The following is a 19,335-nucleotide window of genomic DNA, read 5'->3' as shown; positions in this document are numbered from 1 at the left end:
AAATTATCCAGATGGTGAAAGATCCACTTTAAAGCTTTCTAACATGTCACTAGGAGTTTGAGAGAAATTCTTCTTCCACCTCCATTTACTCATTTCTATTTTTTTTTTATTTGAAACTATAAATTTAAATGAATGTATAAAATGGATCTCTAAAAAAAAAAAAAAAAAAAAATAAAGTAAAGGAAAAAGAAAATCAGGTCAAGGAAAAAAAAAAGATTTTATTGAACAAAGAAAACCTGTATAGATTTTTTTTCCCCCTTTTTTTTTTTTTTTTTTTTTTACAAACAGTAAAGATTTTGAACAACTCCTCACCACATTCCAATAGCACATACCTAATGTAGCCAACAAAGTTTTGATTAGGCAGGTTGCGCACAATGGTACTTTTACAATAAACAGACTACCAAGTATAAATCTAAGGCAGTGATGGACTTTCAGAGATAGTCCCTTCGATGCAATTCCATTGATACGAGTAGACTACCAAAGTCTGTTCTGCGATTTGGCTTCATTCCATTGGCCATGTGATACTTATATCACCACAGTTATTCCTTAATATAAGCCTAGACTGACTTTGTAATCAGTACGATCCCTCAACAGACACAACCTTTCCAACGTCAAAGAAAATTTTGATTTAGGCTGCTGAGTTTGTCCGAACGTGGCCAGAACATGAGTTGACCAAGATTTTAACAACTCCATGCAGAGTTCAGCAACATTCCGATTATGATGGGATTTTACCCTGTATGAACTCAGCAGGGATTGATTTGTCAATACGTGTCTGAGTGCAGGAGAATACCCAAGAGTTTAAGTGTACTGGGGATCTGTAAATACAACTCAGGGCTTTTCAATTTTGTATTTTTTTTTCGCTAAAATGATTAAAGAGTCTGATTGCTTCATTTCGGCTCATTTCACGGTTTACTAAGAATCTGTGAATACGTGATTTAATTAAAATAAAAACCAACTTTCGCAAGATATAGGAAAGGATTGTTTGGTGGGCAAAAAAAAAAAAAAAAAGTTAAATTAAATAATTGTTATTGTTAGCATGCAAAAAAGTGGAATACGTGAACCTTCCACCATTTTTTAGATATTCTGTTTGGGTTTACATCTAACAAACAGGAAAAAAAATAATCTGAGCATTTCGTATACTATTTGATTCTGGGATATCTTGGTACGAAGAAGAAGAAGAAAACGCAGAACATAAAATTGTGGTGTACAAAAAATATATATATAAAAAAAAATAATATATTTATATATATCCATCTCAGTCTTTATTAGAACATGTTTTATTGCAGACTGGCTTAAACATTTCTAAACAAAGAAAAAAAAAAAAATTTTCTTCCAGCTTCGGTTTGAAAGGTTCCTTCTGAGGGAGAACCTACTGCGCCAATGGCTTCCTTTGCAGTGTTTTGTGCACCGCTCCGGCATGCAAAAGGTTAATCACTAGCCTTTCAGCAAATTTCTATTTATGGAAAAAAACAAAAACCTTTTCATAGAAACGAAAGCCTCTTAATTTAAACCTAGCAGGGCCAGAGTGATGGACAATACTACTCTGGCATTTAAAAAGCAGTATCTGTACTCAGTGCTGAAGCCTGCAAGTAGCAGAGTCCATAATAAATGGTAGCAGGCTTCATCCCTAAATAAATGTCCCCATATGCTCTGAATTCACGGAGCTGTTTCTAGTCTGTGAAAGGTTTGTAAGCTGGCAAAGGCAGTGAGCATACAAAAATCCAGCAGCGACAGAGTTAAAGCAGCATTTTTTTTTCACACTGGGAGGGGCAATTAAATCTTCAAAAAACAAAGCTAAACATAATTGTGGTCATCCGGTAACAGCCACGTGGCACGATGCCAACATGTATGGCTGAGTTTGGCTTTTCTTGTAATTTTATACTTTACCAAGAAAAAGATGCCACAAGACCCACCATATCGCCACTCTTTCAAGTGAAGTCTTCAGGTCAATAGACTGCACTCCACGCACTCCACGCACACACTCATCATATACACTCATGCACACACACTCTTCATGTAGGATGTTTTTATTCCAGGGAGGACGAATCATCTTCATCTTCCTCATCATCATCAAACGAGCACGGTGTCTCTCCTCGAGATTCTGTGTAGTGCGATGTTCCTGAACTGGAATGGTGACTGCCGGTAGTCAAAGAGATTTCAGAGTCAAAATACAATCCCGGGTTTTCACTGTGTGAATTAAAGTAAGATTGAGAGAGAAAAAGGAAAAAAATAATTAAAAAAAAAAAAAGGACACATGAGGCGAGAAAACATGGACCAAAATTAATAAATAAACCTAAAATGTTAACTAGCAGATGTGTTAGATTTGTTTTATGCACAGCAAAAAGTATACATGAAGCATACAATGTACTAAGCTAAATTGACATCACAAAATGTTTTAAAGAAACATTCCAAGCACCATAACCACTGAAAAAAAATAAAGTAAACTATGGTGCGAGGAGTGCCTTGGCGCACTTCCAGAGTAATTAGTCAAACCAGTTGACTTCTTACCTGGTTCCCTCAACCAACTTCTCTTGTCAAAGGTCTAATCCGAGCTAAGTAGGTCCAATAAAGGTTGCCGCTCTTTCATGAAGAGCAACCAGCTGATGCTCTCAGCCAATGAGATTGGCCCTACTTAGCTTAATTCGCCTGCAGGAAAATCCAGACGCAGGGCTGCGGCTGCAAACATTCTGATGGGCAGGGTCCAATAGTTCTAAAATGGGAGGGTCCCAGGGAAGACCTGGCACCGCAACTACTACAGAAGGCGGTAGGGTTAACGGTGCTCAGAGTGTTGCTTTAATTCAAAGCTTTTGTTACATCTCGCACAAACTACATGCTGATTACAGAAGTCAGAGAACATAATGCACTAAAGCTAGCAGCAAACATTGTTGATATAAAAATAAGTGTTGATATGTTATATGTGTGATATTGTACTGTACCTCTAAGCTCTAGACTAGAACATGAATTAAAATAGAAATGTCAACGTGTTCTCAGTGACATACATACTTTACAACTGTAAATCAAGTAAAATGTACATGCCCCGAAGAGAGACCTATTGCAAATATGCAGTCATTTGGTTTCCGTAGGACAGTGGAGTTTTGATATTTCATTTTTAGAAATTGTATGAATTTTTAATCAGAATCCTCAGTTATGTCTCATTCCATAGTACAACAAAAATAAATACCGTAAGTAGGAATGCAGAGTAGAAGATATAAACACTTCTAAGGTGTAAATAGAAAATATATATACAACCATATAATAACGTGGTAGATGATATCTACAGAAAAAAATGTAAATCACATATAGTGTAATAAAAATATCAGGATGGCTATATAAAACTCACAAGATATCAGTGAATATCAGGCCCATCATCCTAAGTCAGAAGTGGTCTTCAGAGTGGATAGGCAAAATCTTCTTTCACACTTGTACAGTAAAGAAACCAAATGATAGTGCAGATAGAAATAAAAAACTTCAAAGAATTTATTATATAATGCACTTACAAAAAGGTCCAAGTAAAACCGCATATGAACCACTACAAGGTGGTGTGAAAAGCATCAATAGCAAGTCCTCCATGATGCTTTTCACACCACCTTGTAGTGGTTCATATGCTGTTTTACTTGGACCTTTTTGTACCGTAAGTGCATTATATAATAAATTCTTTGAAGTTTTTTATTTCTATCTGCACTATCATTTGGTTTCTTTACTTTACAAGTGTGAAAGAAGATTTTGCCTATCCACTCTGAAGACCACTTCTGACTTAGGATGATGGGCCTGATATTCACTGATATCTTGTGAGTTTTATATAGTCATCCTGATATTTTTTATTACACTATATGTGATTTACATTTTTTTCTGTAGATATCATCTACCACGTTATTATAAGGTTATATATATATTTTCTATTTACACCTTAGAAGTGTTTATATCTTTTGCTCTGCATTCCTACTTATTTATTTTTGTTGTACTATTGTATTGGTGTTTTAGAGGGCACACTATTTTAGTAGGTTTGCTGTTCTTTGTAATTTTAGTGGTTGGGTATCTTCTATTGCCTTATCTATGTCTCATTCCATTACTTACAGTGTGTGTTTCAGTTTAGACCCTGGTTAAAGGGATACACTAAGAATCATAACAACTAGATCTTATTTTAGTGACAAAGGTACAACCAGTCCTTGAGTGACGTTCCAGTTTCTATTTAGTCAGATTGTTTGAAAAGTGTGACAAACTGGGGCCTTAATAGCACTCACTCAATCTAAACCCTCTGCTGCTACCAAGATATTGTGAAAGGTATCCTAACTTGGATGCAAACTGCAGGCTATGAGTGTTGAGTCTCTCATTTCTGTCCAAGGTTCAGATAATGTAGACGTTCAATTTAAACATTATCTAAGTGGTGCTAAGAGTCTAGTTGGGTTTAAAACAAATGTAAGAAGAGCTCATGATATTTCTCAATGTAGTCATTCCCAAATCCATGGTACCGGCTCCCTCTTGGGTACGGATCCACCTGATGACAAATATGGTTGTACCTGGACTGAGTGTAAGTTGTAGTGGAGGCTGCATTCACAGCAGAGACCGTTTGGGATGTACTGAAATTAAGACCTTGATCCGTCCATGAAGACCCCGTTGCCATGTCTAAAAGATAAAAAATAAAGATAAATCTATAAACATACACTTACAATACAAATTAACATTAGATGCCTTAGACAATTAAAGGCTAGAAATGACCCCTTACTTCTTAACGAACTATGGCGATAATGATAAAAACAAAAACTAAAAATTAGACACACATCTGAATACACACTGCTCGTTGCAAATAGACAGTTTGGCTAGGTTTTGGCAAGCAATCCTTGTCCTTCCATTGTTTTCAATAAAAATGTTAGCTTTTATTTTTTTTTATCTCTGATAAACGACATATTTATTCCACATGAGATATGTATATAGTCAGTCGGTTATTTTATTTAATATTATAAAAAAAAAAATGTCATGGCTGCTGTACAAGCCCTTTCAAAGAAAGTTTACGAGTTTTTCTTGTACTGCCCACTTCACACAAACTGTTGTATGGTACAGGAGATCTATTTTCCACCTATGTTGTTACAGCGGGAGAGGGACAGTGCAGATGACTTTCCTGTGCCTGTCCCTTTAAAGTTATACTCCATAACAAACAGATCTTTTTCACCTACTGTTCCTAAAAAACATTTGTTAGAATGTAATGCCTCTCCTAATTTGCCCCACTTTGCCTTTATGTAGCCTCTCACTAATCCTGTACTGTAATGTCTGCCCACAGATTCCCAACATATTTCTTTAGTCTTAAACGGCTTTCCCTCTAATTGATTTACCTTTTCCAGTAATAACTGAAAAGACAATTTAAAAAGTGTTCTTAAATATTGTCATACATCATGCTCAAAAGCTGAGTGTGTCTTGAGTTAAAGTCCAACATCAACTTCAGAACTACTGTTGCCTGGGACTGCTTTACATAAATGCCCCTCAAATTCGAGACAGCGATTACCCCTCGTATTTTATTTGGAGCAGGTGGCAAATTGTTCTTTGTGAGAATTTACTTTATTTGGTGGAGCAGATTATGGCAATGTTCAAGAGCTTAAACTTCAGCGGGTCTTTCCAGACCCACAATAGGAAATATTGTTAATCGGGTATACTCGAAAATCCTGTGAAATGATGGTGTGCGAGAACTGCTTTTATCTGTTACGTCGCAATCTCCCACCAAGTCCGGAGACTTGCCAAGTGTTTTTGAGATCCCAGTGCCGCTTGCTGTGAGAAGGTACTGGTGACCTTGAAGCCTCCCTATTTCTGCACACACAATCAACTCCCAGAGACCACAACAAAGAATGGGGCAGCAACAAACAACCACACATAAAAAAAAAAAAAAAAAAGAAGAAAGGAAAAAAAAAGCAAAGAAAACAACCAGTTTTTAATCAAGGAAAATTAACTATCTACGAATAAATTAAAGGGGCACTGTAAGAATATACCCCCACTACAGCTGCCGATAACCCCCTTGAATTTGTGCCCTGATTTGAATAATAAACTTTTTGGAATTGATTTGTCATAATACCAAGGAATGCCAGGGACAGTGGGACCACATTGATAATGCAGAATTCACACTAGCACGTTCTCAATGTCAACCAACCTGGATGATACCGATTGGCTGAGAACGGGGTAACCCCTACCAGCACTCTCTGTGCATTCCAAGTTGGGCACAACTGATATTGCTAGTGTTTGTGTGTTATGTAAATGCAAAAACAGTGATCTGAACTACAAAGCAACCTGCATTAGCAGGAGAAAACAAAGTGAGATTTATAGTCAGGGTACCACCTGTTTGTAGGTTTTATGACTGTGTACAGCCAGGTTGTGAATTAAAAACAGCTCACTCGGTATGGTCAGTGGCTGAGAATGTGTGCATACATTTAATAAGGAAGTATTTTACTGATATGAGGGGGCGTGGCTAGGGAGGCAGGCTTATGGTGCAGCATTATGCAAAAAATATACAGATTGGAGCATGCAATAACAGTATAATATAGGAGACCAAAAACAAATCAAATACAATAAAGTTGTAATAGTGCCCAGAGGATTCTAGAAGGCATTTTGCTGCTCATAAAGTGGAACTGGTAGGTCATTTTACTTGTGGATGATGCTTTTTTTATGCCGTTGTAATATTCCTCTCTTCCAATTCTGTAACCTCAAACGACACTCATGACCTGGTTCTAGTTTTTTAAAAATGGAAGACCCTACCCCCATGTCTTCGTTCATAAAAAGGAGATTAGAGTGGGAAACAACCCATTGAGTAACATGTCATGGTATTGTAAATTCATGGAGTGTATCTCTGGTTTTATCAGGAAAGATTAAAAAAAAAAAAAATAATAATAATAATAATAATAATATTGCTGGAACTCTTACTTTATACCACCTGCAATTAAAAATACAATCTGTTTTAAAAAAAAATATATATATATATATTACTATTTTACAGGGATCGTCCGCACATAAATTTTAGTTAGAGTTTTTTTACTGCAATGCTAAACAATTTAACCCTTTGACAAAGACTGAAGTTAATGAGTAATCAAGCTAAAAGAACACTGTGCTGAAAGGGATTTCCCTCCTGTGCACTTTATAAGCAACAGGAAATCCCTTCCAGGAATCAGAGATGTCGCCAAGGCGGCAATGAATGGCCGGTTCTGTGCTTAATATGCACAGCAAGTTTACAGCCAGCTCAGTCCTCCTGCATAGACAATGTCCTAAACTGCAGCATTCTCCCCCACCTCCCAGGGGTTTTATATTCACAATTCCCAAATTCTGCCCCATTCAATGCCAGCCATTTCAACTTCAGATGTCTACAGTATAGAGACATTTTTACAATTGTGAATATACACAGCCCCCCAAAAAAGCCATAAAATGATAATGTTACATAATGAATCAGATTGTAATGAATTGATGAATGATCAGTCTGGTGAACGACTGGAACTTTCAACATGATGTATACAGTGTAACAATGCGTGTGTTTCGGGGATCTGAGTTCTGAAAGGTTTACAGCTATATCATTCTAAATGACCCATGGGACGTCTATTCATCAACCCCATCCCCCATAATAGAGCTTGCAAGTCCTTCAGGCTAGCTTCAATTTTTGGCACAATAGCCTGCATGTGTAGGCTATTCGAAAAAAATCTACTGAAATTTGCCTCTAGTTTCTTTCTGAGCTTTGGAACATCAGAAAGCAGAGAACAGTTCTGAAAAGATGAATAGATTTCTTGATAAAAACGAGGACAGTATGTAATAAAGACAGGATGTTTTATAATGTTTCAGTAAAGTTAAGAGTATTTATTTGTTTTTGAACTTATTTTAATGTGCTAAACGGGGACATCACATCCAGATTGGCAACTGACTACAGGTTATTATATGTCTGCTTCTTTCTCACCAGCAACAAACTTTGTGGTCTACCAATGATTTATACGTGAATTCTGAATTAATTTAGATCATCATGCTCTGCAATTACAGTACAGTCTGTCTGAACACTGAACCTGCTGGCACGCACAGAGTGACCTGACTGGCCAACGTTCCACACTGACGTTACATCATATTCCATGCCTGCTATGCAGAATAGGTGAATTGTCACTTACCTGTCACATATCCTTCCAAAGCTCTGGGTACATAGGACTTGGCAAGTTTCAGGTTCTCTGATGAGCATACACCAGACTCCAGTCCAAATGACATGCCCATTCTTTTCAGGACCTCAATGTCATCATGGATTTCAAAAGTATTGTCAAAATTAAATAAGTATTCGAACCTGGAAACAATAGAGAAGGTCTCAGATGACACAAAGCAGATTTGTGACCGTAAAATATACACCTGTATCCATTTAAAATCAGCCTTGATATTAGGACCATTTAAAGTAACAGAAACACCAACAGCACTATCTGCACTCTTCCAGTTAACCTGTTCAGATCACAGCTAGTAAAAATTGCATGACATATGGTTACTGTAGGGACGTCACAGAGTGCGATCGAGAGATATGGAATCTTTATATCGATTCAGTATATCCAGTCATTGGGAGATCCGCTTAATTCCCATAGGATCTGCTGTATTCTTAATCAGCACAAACCAGACCGGATATAGATCTATTCCCAAAGACAGCTATAAACAAATGTATAACTCTGCACACAGTGTGTCTGATCTACTCACTTGTCACTGGATATACTGCAGTCTATAACAGTTCTCTTGCTAGTGTTAACAATAATAAACGGAAGTTTGATAGTAGAGTTTTCCGCAGGTGGACTGTGACTCTGCTGCTCCAGCTGTCTGTTCCTCTGAACAAGGTGTTTGAAGGCAATTTGCTGGTAAAGAAAAATAAATAAATATTATGTTACAGCCACCTACAGACGTATGCAACGTGTGTGTGTGTGTGTGTGTGTGTGTGTGTGTGTGTGTGTGTGTGTGTGTGTGTGTGTGTGTGTGTGTATATATATATATATATATATATCATACTGTCATTAATATTTAAAAAAAATAAAAAATAGCTCCCCGATTGGTAATTAAGAACAAAATACCAGGAAAATTACTTTTTATGATAAAGAATCAAAGACATTAAAATCTGGGAATTATCTGCAAACTTCTTCCACCTCCTAATGCAAACAGGTATTTGTAAAATAAAACGGATCCAAATTACTTTCTGGTTGTTATTTTTTTTAGATGGCAATTAGCAACTACAGAAAATCTACTATGGTTGGAACGGCGTAGATAATATACAGCTTGGGGATTTATTTATTTATAAAATATTTTACCAGGAAAGATACATTGAGATTTCTCTAGTTTTCAACTATGTCCTGGGTTTCAAGTATGTCCTGGGGATTGCGGTTTATAGTCCATTTAACCCTGACCCACAGGAACCTGCTGTTATAAAAGGAATAGTTAATCAAGGAATGGGCCATGTGAGCCTGTGCTACATTTTCTTCTGTGATATCTGATTGGAAATAAAGCCCTTCATTGTCTTGTGTCTTGCTCCCGTTAAAACTCTAGGAGTTATTGTTTAGAGCCCTGACCCTCTGTGACTGCTTGCTCACATGATTTACAATCGTACTATAAGGGGGGCAGGCTACTCACACTGGAGACTCAGTGCTAAAATATGTCATTTAGTGATAAAATCTACTTTGCATAAAAAAAAAAAAAGAAAGTAACAAACTGTAAAGATATAAATACATTAGAAAAAGATCTTCACTGCATGTTCAAGCCGAAAGAAAAACCTCAGAACACATCGTGAAAAAACTAAACGAATTAAAAAAATAAATGGCAGCCCCTTCTCCACAGCATGTGGTTGTTCATGTATGCTTGTGTAAGTAGGTACTAGAGTCTCACTAATCAGATCCTCAAAGAGCAGAAAAACTCCCCAAACTAATCCCATAGGATGCATAATCAGGTGATTATTATCAATAGTGATAGGCATGTAAAAAAAAAAAAGAAAGATTCCTTTTTTAGATTGTAACCACAAGATCATGGATCCACACCTGTACACTTGTAGGTTTTGGGTCTCTCTAGTGAAGAATTAAAGCATCTGCCACAATCACAGATGTAATGAGCAGTGGCCTTGTAAATGTTTTATGTAATGTATTTGTTTGTAGCAGAATATGAAACTTAATGCATCCTACATTTAAGAAGTCATTGGGAGAAGTTGGATAATGCTCCTTAGTGTTTAGGGTACGGTTTCAGCACAGTTAAAATATATTTGTCAAATATAAGACATTTGTTAAAAAATAGAGACCATACAAATCTAAATCATTTTACTAAAGTACCCAAAAGGGAAGATAGAGCTTAACAAAAAACAATGCATTCATGTGATGAGAACAAATAGGAGAAACTGATCACAGGGGAGATGAAATCACACTGTATGTACCGATGCCCAGACTAGGAGAATTGCTTCTTTTCAGCTGTATTGCCTTAAAAAAACGTATCTGGCCCCACATAGCCATAATGCTTTGGGGTAGTTGTAGATATCCACAACTCCAATGCCAACCTTGTACATGAGCCGGCACCCATAATCCACTCATCCAGCTACTCTTGGAGCCCAAAACAAAATTCCGGGAAAAATTCCACAAAGTTCCTAATCACTGAGCATCAGCATCATCAAAGAACGTCCGTGTGTGGACAATGCACAGGGGGAAATCTATCATCTTATGGATCTTGGGCCTGGGTAAGCAGTGAGGGGATACTTAGCAACGATCATAATATTTTACTGCAACATCAGTATCTAATTAACTAGATTCAGCACCCAGAGTCCCAGAAAAGAAGAAGTATCTGCAAGGGGACCAGAATAACCTGGACCAGTGGTCCAAAAAGTGGGGAAGAATGGAGTCTTGAGAAATACGCTCAGTGACAGTATCTATAATTACGTCACTGTGTGGTGGATGAAATGCCAGGTATGCAGACTTTTTTATTCTGACTTATGAATAAAGGGGCACGTGGAGGCCTGACACATCTGTGTAGTTTCCCCAATTCAAACAAGCTGATTATATGCCCCAGTTTATCTTCAAGTTGTTGACCCCAGCCAGGGATCAAATAAAAGCAATTTAAATTGAAAATGTGCCAAAACTCTGCTCAGCATGGCAGCCAGGACCAGGCTAGCCCCCATACCAATACTGTTGTTGATTCAAAGAGTAGAACAAGAATACGGTCTTTAGTGGTTTGGCACTGACATTATGTATATGTCACAATCAGACTTCCTTCTTGATGCAATGATTTTATAATCATGAGTTACATTATAGAACATTGAAAAAGTATACTAACGGAATGTATAATGTAGCAAGGTGATGTATGCTTTTATCTGACAGACTTATAGACTACAATTTTATTTCACGCAACCACTTTTCGCTATGTACCCCAATGTTACATTTTTACCTCCCCCATAAACAACCCTAAAAAGCAAAACAGGGAGATTTTACCTGCAGGAGCAGCTCCTGTAACTGAGCACTCTTTTGTTTAATGCGTTCTATTCTCTTCTGTTTCTCCTTCTGTAGCAAAACAAACCACATTTTCATTATCAAACAATTATCATTTTATATTTCTGAGATCTACAGTTTCCTCTTCTTAAATAAATAAAAATTATATATATATATATATATATATATATATATATATATATATATATATATATATATATATATATATATATATATACACACACACACATATTTATATATATACATACACACATGAAACGTATGAAACGTCGATATTTTTAAATGATATAGAATAAAAGTTATATCTTATTTTTACTATCATCAAGTCCTTGGAGGGCGGTCATTTACATTTATTGTTTTATACACACACACACACACACATATATATATATATATATATATATACTAAAAAAAATGTAACAGTCAACGTTTCAGTTCCATTCAGGAACTTTCATCAGGACAACCATCAGGCTTAGTAAAAGAAGTTTCTAAGAAAGTTTCCTGGGAGTGCTGATTTTTTTATTTCAAACATTTAGTGCAATCAAGCACCGGGTCAAATAACCAAGTATGAGTGCAAGGCATTTTTTCATTATATATTTATATATTATTTATTTTCATTCGAGAGGCTATACTGGGAAGAATACAAAATATATCAAGAACCTTTTCTGTAGAAATGAATAGCTTAATATAACTGCTAGAGTGGTCCGCTCAATGCTACACTTTGCACCTAATGGCTCTTAAAACTCTAAAAGAACAAGCTAAAGGATAGGTTTCTACAAGCTTTCGGATATATAGGGAACAACCTTCTACAGTGGAAGGAAGTATTTCCATTAACCCACTACCGGTGGAAATATTGAAATGTTATGCAGCTACTCCAAAGCAAGATATATATTTATCACATATCATTGATAGCTCTTTTAAAAAGATCATTTTTGAAACCTTCACATATTTAACAGACAAAGTAAAAAAAAAATTTAAAAGTATTTTTTTTTTTTTTTAAGGATTAAAAAATGTCCTGTACTTTGATATGCATGCCATTTTATCATAATCAAGGAACCTTTATCCTTCCGCTATAACGAGTAAACCCTTAAATATTGAATCCGAAGAGAGGGGCCTTAACATGGTTCCCTGCTGTAACAGTAAGATCGCTTCTTTACAGGACCGTCCACTTTGCCAGAGAGCTGCTGCTGATTGTATGAAGAGCATAAAGATGCAGTCAGTGAGATCCAAAGCCTTATCTGTCAGCCAGCATAAAAGGATCGCTCTAAGTACCATAATGTTTCATCATTGTGACGGTTAAAGTGCAGAGAGTTCTAGGCTCCCGTTTCCCCTGTGCAGACTGACTTAGACCTGCTGCATTTTGCAAGACACACCAAAAACAAAATTCATTTTGCTCTTAGGGTCTCAAAGTACCTTTCACCACAGCGGCCTAAACAAGAACACCAACAATTCCTCACAACTGGATACAAAACACCAACAATTCACTCTACTGATATTGTGAATGAAAGCAAGCATTCTGAAATGTGATATCACCAAAATCGAGCAGTGTCCAACTAATAAAATATACAAATTGTCATTTTAAAAACCGAAATATTAAACTTACTTCTAAGTTCTCACATTCCTGGACAGAGTTGGAGGGTAAACCGATCCACTTAATTTCTTTCTTCTCTTTAGAGATAATATTCATAGCCATAAGTACATTCAAAGCATCATAAACTCTTCGTCTAATATTTTTCTGATCATATGCCTGAAAAACCGAGATAAACCAAAATTTTTATAAATTCAAGCAAAAGAAATGATGGCAATACAGACAGGCAATACAGACAAGAACAAATGTAAACAAAGAAGATTGCACCTTTACGAAGAATCTCATTGGCTGTCTGGCACCAATTTTGCACAGGTTTGATAATAGCTAGCCCTGAACGCAAGTTCCAGGCTGGCTAATGATGTCCTTATGATGCTACCAGAGGTGAAGTTACACCGGCAGCTGAGGTGTTAATCTCTGTATGTGCAGCATTCCATAGCGAAATGCTGCACATACAGACTCCAGGCACCATGACCACTTCAAATCGCTGAAGTGGTCATGGTGCTTGAAGTAACCCTTTAACAATCTTTAAATAAAAAATAAAAATAAAAAAAAGAACTGAGGATATATTTATCAGTATATTCACTAGTAGGCCATTAAGAGAGGCAGGGAGCTAATGGGATCTTTGCTGCTGTGGACCTGAGGAAAACAACAAGAAGGTTTCTTTTTAAGTTAACATTTTTCATCTATTTTCTATGTAATCTATAGAAAAATCCCAGACCTTTTAAATGTTAGGGTTGCAACTGTAATTAAAGAATCACTTGGATCTAGCAGAAGAATCTCTCTGGTCTCCAGGTTGTATATCGGAATAGAGCATATATATTATACACAAGGAATACCATGGGATTTTCACTCACAGAGTCGGTAGCCAGGTGACCCGCAGAACCAGTGAACTCGGCCACCAGTTCATCAGCCACCTCGTTATAGGATGTGGTTCCTTTATTCTGAACTTTCTCACAGACCTTCATGGAGAAATGCCGCAAACCCTTTCCACTCTTTTCCCCTCGTTTGCTTCTTTTGCTGTGAAATAAAAATACAAACATTAGTAATTAAAATGTATGTTCAGGAAGTGTAAAGGATGAACTTGTGTAGAGCCTTACATTGAACAATGTAAATTAATTCATCCAATCCAGCCAATGCTAGTTTCAGAGCATAAAAATCGTTATATGCCACGTGCAGTATAATGTTTAAATTATTATTATCATAAGCTTATATGACAATGGCACCAACATACACCGCAGTGCATTACAAATGGAAAATGGGGAGATTTGACAAGAAGTAATTTACATATGGAATATAACAGACAAGTGGTGAAGAAGGCCCTGCTCAAAAGAGCTTACAATCTATGACATCATTTTATCAGCAGCCTTATGAAGCATAATATATATTCATGCTCACTGGATAGCTGTATAGATTTGCATCTTACACACCATGTTCAACTTCCTGCTCATTAAAAGCATTCACCTAAAATTGGTCCAGGCATTCAGCGTTCATTGTTTTGGAACAAGAGAAACATTATGTAGCCAACAGGAATAGATAAAGAGGTAGGATATGGAGAGGGAGAGAGAAAGTACAAGACACAGGGAGGAAGGTGCATGATATTGAAGGAGAGGAAGATGCGTTAAATGAGGAAGAGAGAGGGAAGTGAGATGTGGGAGTCTGGGAAAGGAGGATGTAAGAAATTAGGGTAAAAGCAATGGGAAGAGGAATATAGGATGGAGAGGAAAGGCAGAAATTCAGAGCAGGATTTAACAGGTGGCTTACTTGTTATTGGTTAAATTTTTTTGTTGCAAGTACATATTATAACAGAGTCTTGGAAGAATCATCATGCATAATCTCAAGGAGGAACAACGAGTACAAATAGTGGAATTGTATTTTCAAAATAACAGCTGTTCAGCGAGCGGACAATTTAAAGAAATTTCCAGATTAATTGGCCGACACGTTCTCCTGGCCTTTTAACTCCCAATAACTTTCTGTGGAGATATCTGAAGGAGCAAGTGTACATGAACAAACCGCGTACACTCCAGGGGAATATCCGTGCAGAAATTAGAGTACTAGAGCCTCAAACATTAACAAATGTTTTGAACAATGCAATCAAAAGAACCCAACTTTGCAAGGTAGCAAATGGAGCTCATTTAAAAGATGGTCCGTACCTAGTCAAACGTTACAGTAAGCAATCGTTAGAAAAAGGAGAGCAAAAACTGTCCTTGCTAGAGGGTAGAGGTGATATTAAAACAACCTTTATTAAATACAAAGGCTGAAAAAAGACTAAACTAAATCAACCAAAATACGAAAAAGGGATAAAAAGGTAGTGATAAGTCACTCAGTAAATACGATTTATATGTACCGGTGTTAGATATACAAGGAGTGGTAAGGATAATATAGTAATATAGAGAAGAAAATAATAAGTACGGTAATCAATAGATACTATTTGTAACAATGAAAGTTCTGTGAGGTTGCAAATGTGTCAGCACAAGCCCTAAAAGAGAGCATGTAACTAGTAAACCAGTGAAAGAAACACGGTTGCAACAATCACTGAAATGAAAATAGGCATATAAAGTGAGAAAGACGGATACTGCCTAAATGGTCACTCGCAAAATAAATAAAAAAAAAAAAAAGTTATCGACTCCTCAAATCATACTCAGAATTTTGGCCAATCCTGTAGATCAGTGTTCACCAACCCAGTTCTCAGGGACCAGCAACAGTCCAGGTTTTGTCAGTATCTCAGTTGGAATAAAACAAGGAAATACATAAATCATGGACTGTTGGTGGTCCCTGAGGACTGGGTTGGGTGAACACTGCTATAGATGATAGGGATACATCATGCAGGAGAGGAAGATGAAGGCCATGGGGGAAAAAGTAACGAAGTAGTATATAGTAGTATATAACGAAAAGTAGAGAAAGTGACAGGATGATTAAGACAAAAAAAATACGTAAAAAATAATTAAGGCGTAAAGTTGTGGTCTGAAACCTAACCAAATTGCCTTAATCATACATGAATTTCCAGTCCTGTAGCCATTTGTGTTCAGACAAGCAGCGAGAGTTAAAAACAAGAATCCAGATTTAAAATAATGGCACGTATAGAAACTGGCTGCAGCTGTGGGGTAGGATGAACATCCCAGATATTCGGCCCCACTATACATTGTAGCAACATCGGTGTCTAAAGGCCATAGATGTGTCCCAGATGATATAAACGCTCCTTCACAAGTGGTTGCCACAGTGGCCAGCCAGTTACAGAAAGCATCCAGGGGAATTAGTTCCAGATTCCTAGTTAGGAATAGCAGGAGGAAGTGAATAGAAACGGTAGGGATACTGCCAGGAGAACGTTACAGATACAAACTGCCCCAAATTCGCTGCTTTAAGTAGGGATTCAAATTACACAGTGAGTAGAAAAGGCACTGAGAAACAGGGAGTTGATCAATTGTAATGAAACAAATAGTTTTCAGCACATGTACCAACTTGAAAAATATCTGAATATTCAGTGATGTCTTAACGAAGAGATAAAAACATTACTTTATCTGCACATCTCTCAATATTTGGATTATCTTTCTGTCCATATGCATCATGCTCCTTATCACATGTTCTTCATCTTCCTGTCCAGCACCATCTATACAAATTTTCTTAAAAATAGACTGGTCGTGTGTGGTGAGGATTGTATGGCATTATTATTTTATGTGTAACATTTTCTCTGGTTATGTTATTGGTACATTAATCAGCTTCTGCTGTTATATAACTTGACTGTTGATGATAGCAGACCGTCAAGTTATACATTACTATTATATTTATATGGCGCCAGCAAATTCCGAAGCGCCATACAATGGGTGGACTAACAGACACGTAATTGTAACCAGACAATGGACGCACAGGAACAGAGGGATTGAGGGCCCTGCTCAATGAGCTTACATGCTAGAGGGAGTGGGGTAAAGTGACACAAAGGGTAAAAGTAGGGGTAATGAAGTAGGTTGACCAATGAAAAACCGTGCTGACTACAGGGATCCAAAATGCACAGAACAGACATTACAATAGTCAGCAAAGGGCTAAATCTATGTATGAGCAGCGTTTCAAACTAAACTAAAGTGTTTGTGGTCCTTGGAGTAACCATTCAGGCAAAATATATTTATTTATCCAACTAAAATAAACTATAACCTAACTTTCAAAATGTACCTTTTTTGTGGGTGCCTGACATGTCATTTGAAGTAAGCCAATCACAATGCTTGTCAATTCTCATGATCTCAGCCAAGGAGGCTGGCCGGGAGCCGGAACTAAACACCAACCCTCGCCAATCATCCTCTCAAATGGATATATATTAGGAGTGGCCAGTGAAGTTATCACTAGGCTGTAATGTAAACACTGCATTTTCTCTAAAAAAAAACAAAAACGGTGTTTACAGCAAAAAGCCTGAAGGGAATGTTTATACTCACCAGAACAAATGCAATAAGCTGTAGTTGTTCTGGTGAGTATAGGGTCCCTTTAAGCCTTTAATACGCTGCATTAAAACCCTGTCCCCCACAGCAATATCCCAACAATGTGCTGTACAACCAACTCGAAATATGGTACATTAAAGTGGCACTTTCACAAATTATGTAATTGGATGAGTTATTTTTCCCTTTGCATTAAAGGGGATTCTGGGCTAACAATGACCCGGGGTTTTCAAGACCCCACTCAATGCTCCATCCCCCTAGCAGTGTCTTCTGTAAGAAGGGTCAGAAGATAAAGTTGCCCCTTTCTTACATTTGCAAAAACTGTAAAAGAGGTCACATTTGGGAGATTAAAAAAAAAAAAAAACGGTCCCTTATTTTAAACACTAATTTTCCATCTTTCTCTGTCCATCCTCCATGCTTGCGCTACCCAGACTTCTCCCTGATCCTCACTGTTTCCAGTATCTCCGGTTTATTCATTTTCTCTTTCTTCAGACTTACGTCTTTTTACATTTATGTTCTATTCACTCAAGTTTCCATGGTATCTCTCCACCTCACAAGTCCCCCTGTCTATTCATCATTGTCTATTCTGTAGGCATTGCAATGAAAGGTGGCCAAAAGGCCTGCAATACTGAAGTATATCAGAATGAAGTATAATGACAAAGAAGAGAATTACAAAAGCAAATGTTGCTCTGAACCCACGCAAGAAGAACCAAAAGCAGTCCACAATCTGTTTCAATGGCGATGGGAAGAGTAAATTAGGTGGCTTTTAAAGTGTTAGACATTGGTGTATTTTTCACCTAAAGAGTAATATAATTTACCTTCAAAGAGAATACATGATGACAAGTATCTTATAACCCAAGATAAAAAAATAAAATAAAATAAAAAATGGTTTGGAAGGATCAGCGAGAGACTAGGAGCATAATCGAAAAGTATTCAATGGCTTGCTACAAATGATATTTGTAAATAGTACCGGTCTATGTATGTTTGTGCCTTTCTGTGTCTGTGTGTACCCATCGGGGGGGGGGGGGGGGGTGGTGGTGGTGTGTGTGTGTGTGTGTAAGTAACTAGAAGTGTTTAAAGAGGCATACTAAAGAGTTGGAGAGGGGCAAAGTGTGGAGCTTTAGGAAGTGGTCATCAAAATTATCAATGCCCCTACTCAACACACTGCAAAACTATCAGTTAATGTTTCTGCAAGCAAGACATCTACTTACCTCTCTGAAAAGTCAGACTCTATGAAGTCCCGGGTACGCTTCCGGTCCCTGTGTAGATAAAAATACAGATGTATTAATAATGTTGTTAGAACTGCAATGTATGTACTAGCAGGGCTTATAATTTGTAGTCCTATACTACTAGCCAGGTCTTAAAAGTTACTCACCACTTCAAGCCATAGCATACCCTCCGGGGGGGGGAATTTCTACTCAAAAGGTCTTAATTGCCACTCACCTAAGGCTAGTGGCTAGTGTAAATGTTGAGCCCTGCATACTACCATTCTAAACAAAATAGTAAATGAAGAAAACAGAAAGACTTTATAGATGAGAGTTAAAGCGCTGGAAGAAGAGAGGAGTAGAAGATCACACAGAAATGTTCCAAAGAGACAGAAAAACAAGAATATATATAGGCAGCCAACAAAGTATCGGAGTACTTACCCTGGGATCCAGCTGGTAGCTTCTGTGATGTGGCTCTGAGTGACCATAGTTGTGGTGGCTGCGGCAAATGGATTCCCAATCAGAAGATCTCCTCCCGCGCTCAACCTCTGAGGAGTGCTTATAATCTGAAACCAACAAGACTACAGTCAAAAACGGACACCATGGGGGCCAGTGCAGGAGGTTAAACAACTTAATTTAAAACATCTTAACCGGATATCGTGGACCAACATTCCCCA

At 37.3% G+C, this 19,335-nt stretch overlaps 1 protein-coding gene across 2 annotated transcripts in view; it reads right to left on the bottom strand.

Moving 5' to 3' along the window:
* Positions 1–193: 193 nt before the first annotated feature.
* TFDP2 (transcription factor Dp-2) overlaps positions 194–19,335 on the bottom strand; it is a 52,174-nt gene continuing 33,032 nt past the window's right edge. For both annotated transcript variants that reach the window (XM_063440928.1, XM_063440927.1), the window contains exons 3-11: positions 19,100–19,224; positions 18,665–18,712; positions 13,890–14,052; positions 13,051–13,194; positions 11,430–11,498; positions 8,680–8,831; positions 8,118–8,284; positions 4,518–4,623; positions 194–2,187 (exon numbers count right to left, since the gene is read on the bottom strand). In XM_063440928.1, coding sequence (XP_063296998.1) covers positions 2,028–2,187; positions 4,518–4,623; positions 8,118–8,284; positions 8,680–8,831; positions 11,430–11,498; positions 13,051–13,194; positions 13,890–14,052; positions 18,665–18,712; positions 19,100–19,224 — 1,134 coding nt within the window. In that variant the 3' untranslated portion in view covers positions 194–2,027. The remainder of the gene's footprint in view (positions 2,188–4,517; positions 4,624–8,117; positions 8,285–8,679; positions 8,832–11,429; positions 11,499–13,050; positions 13,195–13,889; positions 14,053–18,664; positions 18,713–19,099; positions 19,225–19,335) is intronic.

Source organism: Pelobates fuscus, chromosome 2, assembly GCF_036172605.1.
Source record: "Pelobates fuscus isolate aPelFus1 chromosome 2, aPelFus1.pri, whole genome shotgun sequence".
NCBI classification, from domain to species: domain Eukaryota; kingdom Metazoa; phylum Chordata; class Amphibia; order Anura; family Pelobatidae; genus Pelobates; species Pelobates fuscus.
This window is presented reverse-complemented; position numbering and strand designations above follow the sequence as displayed.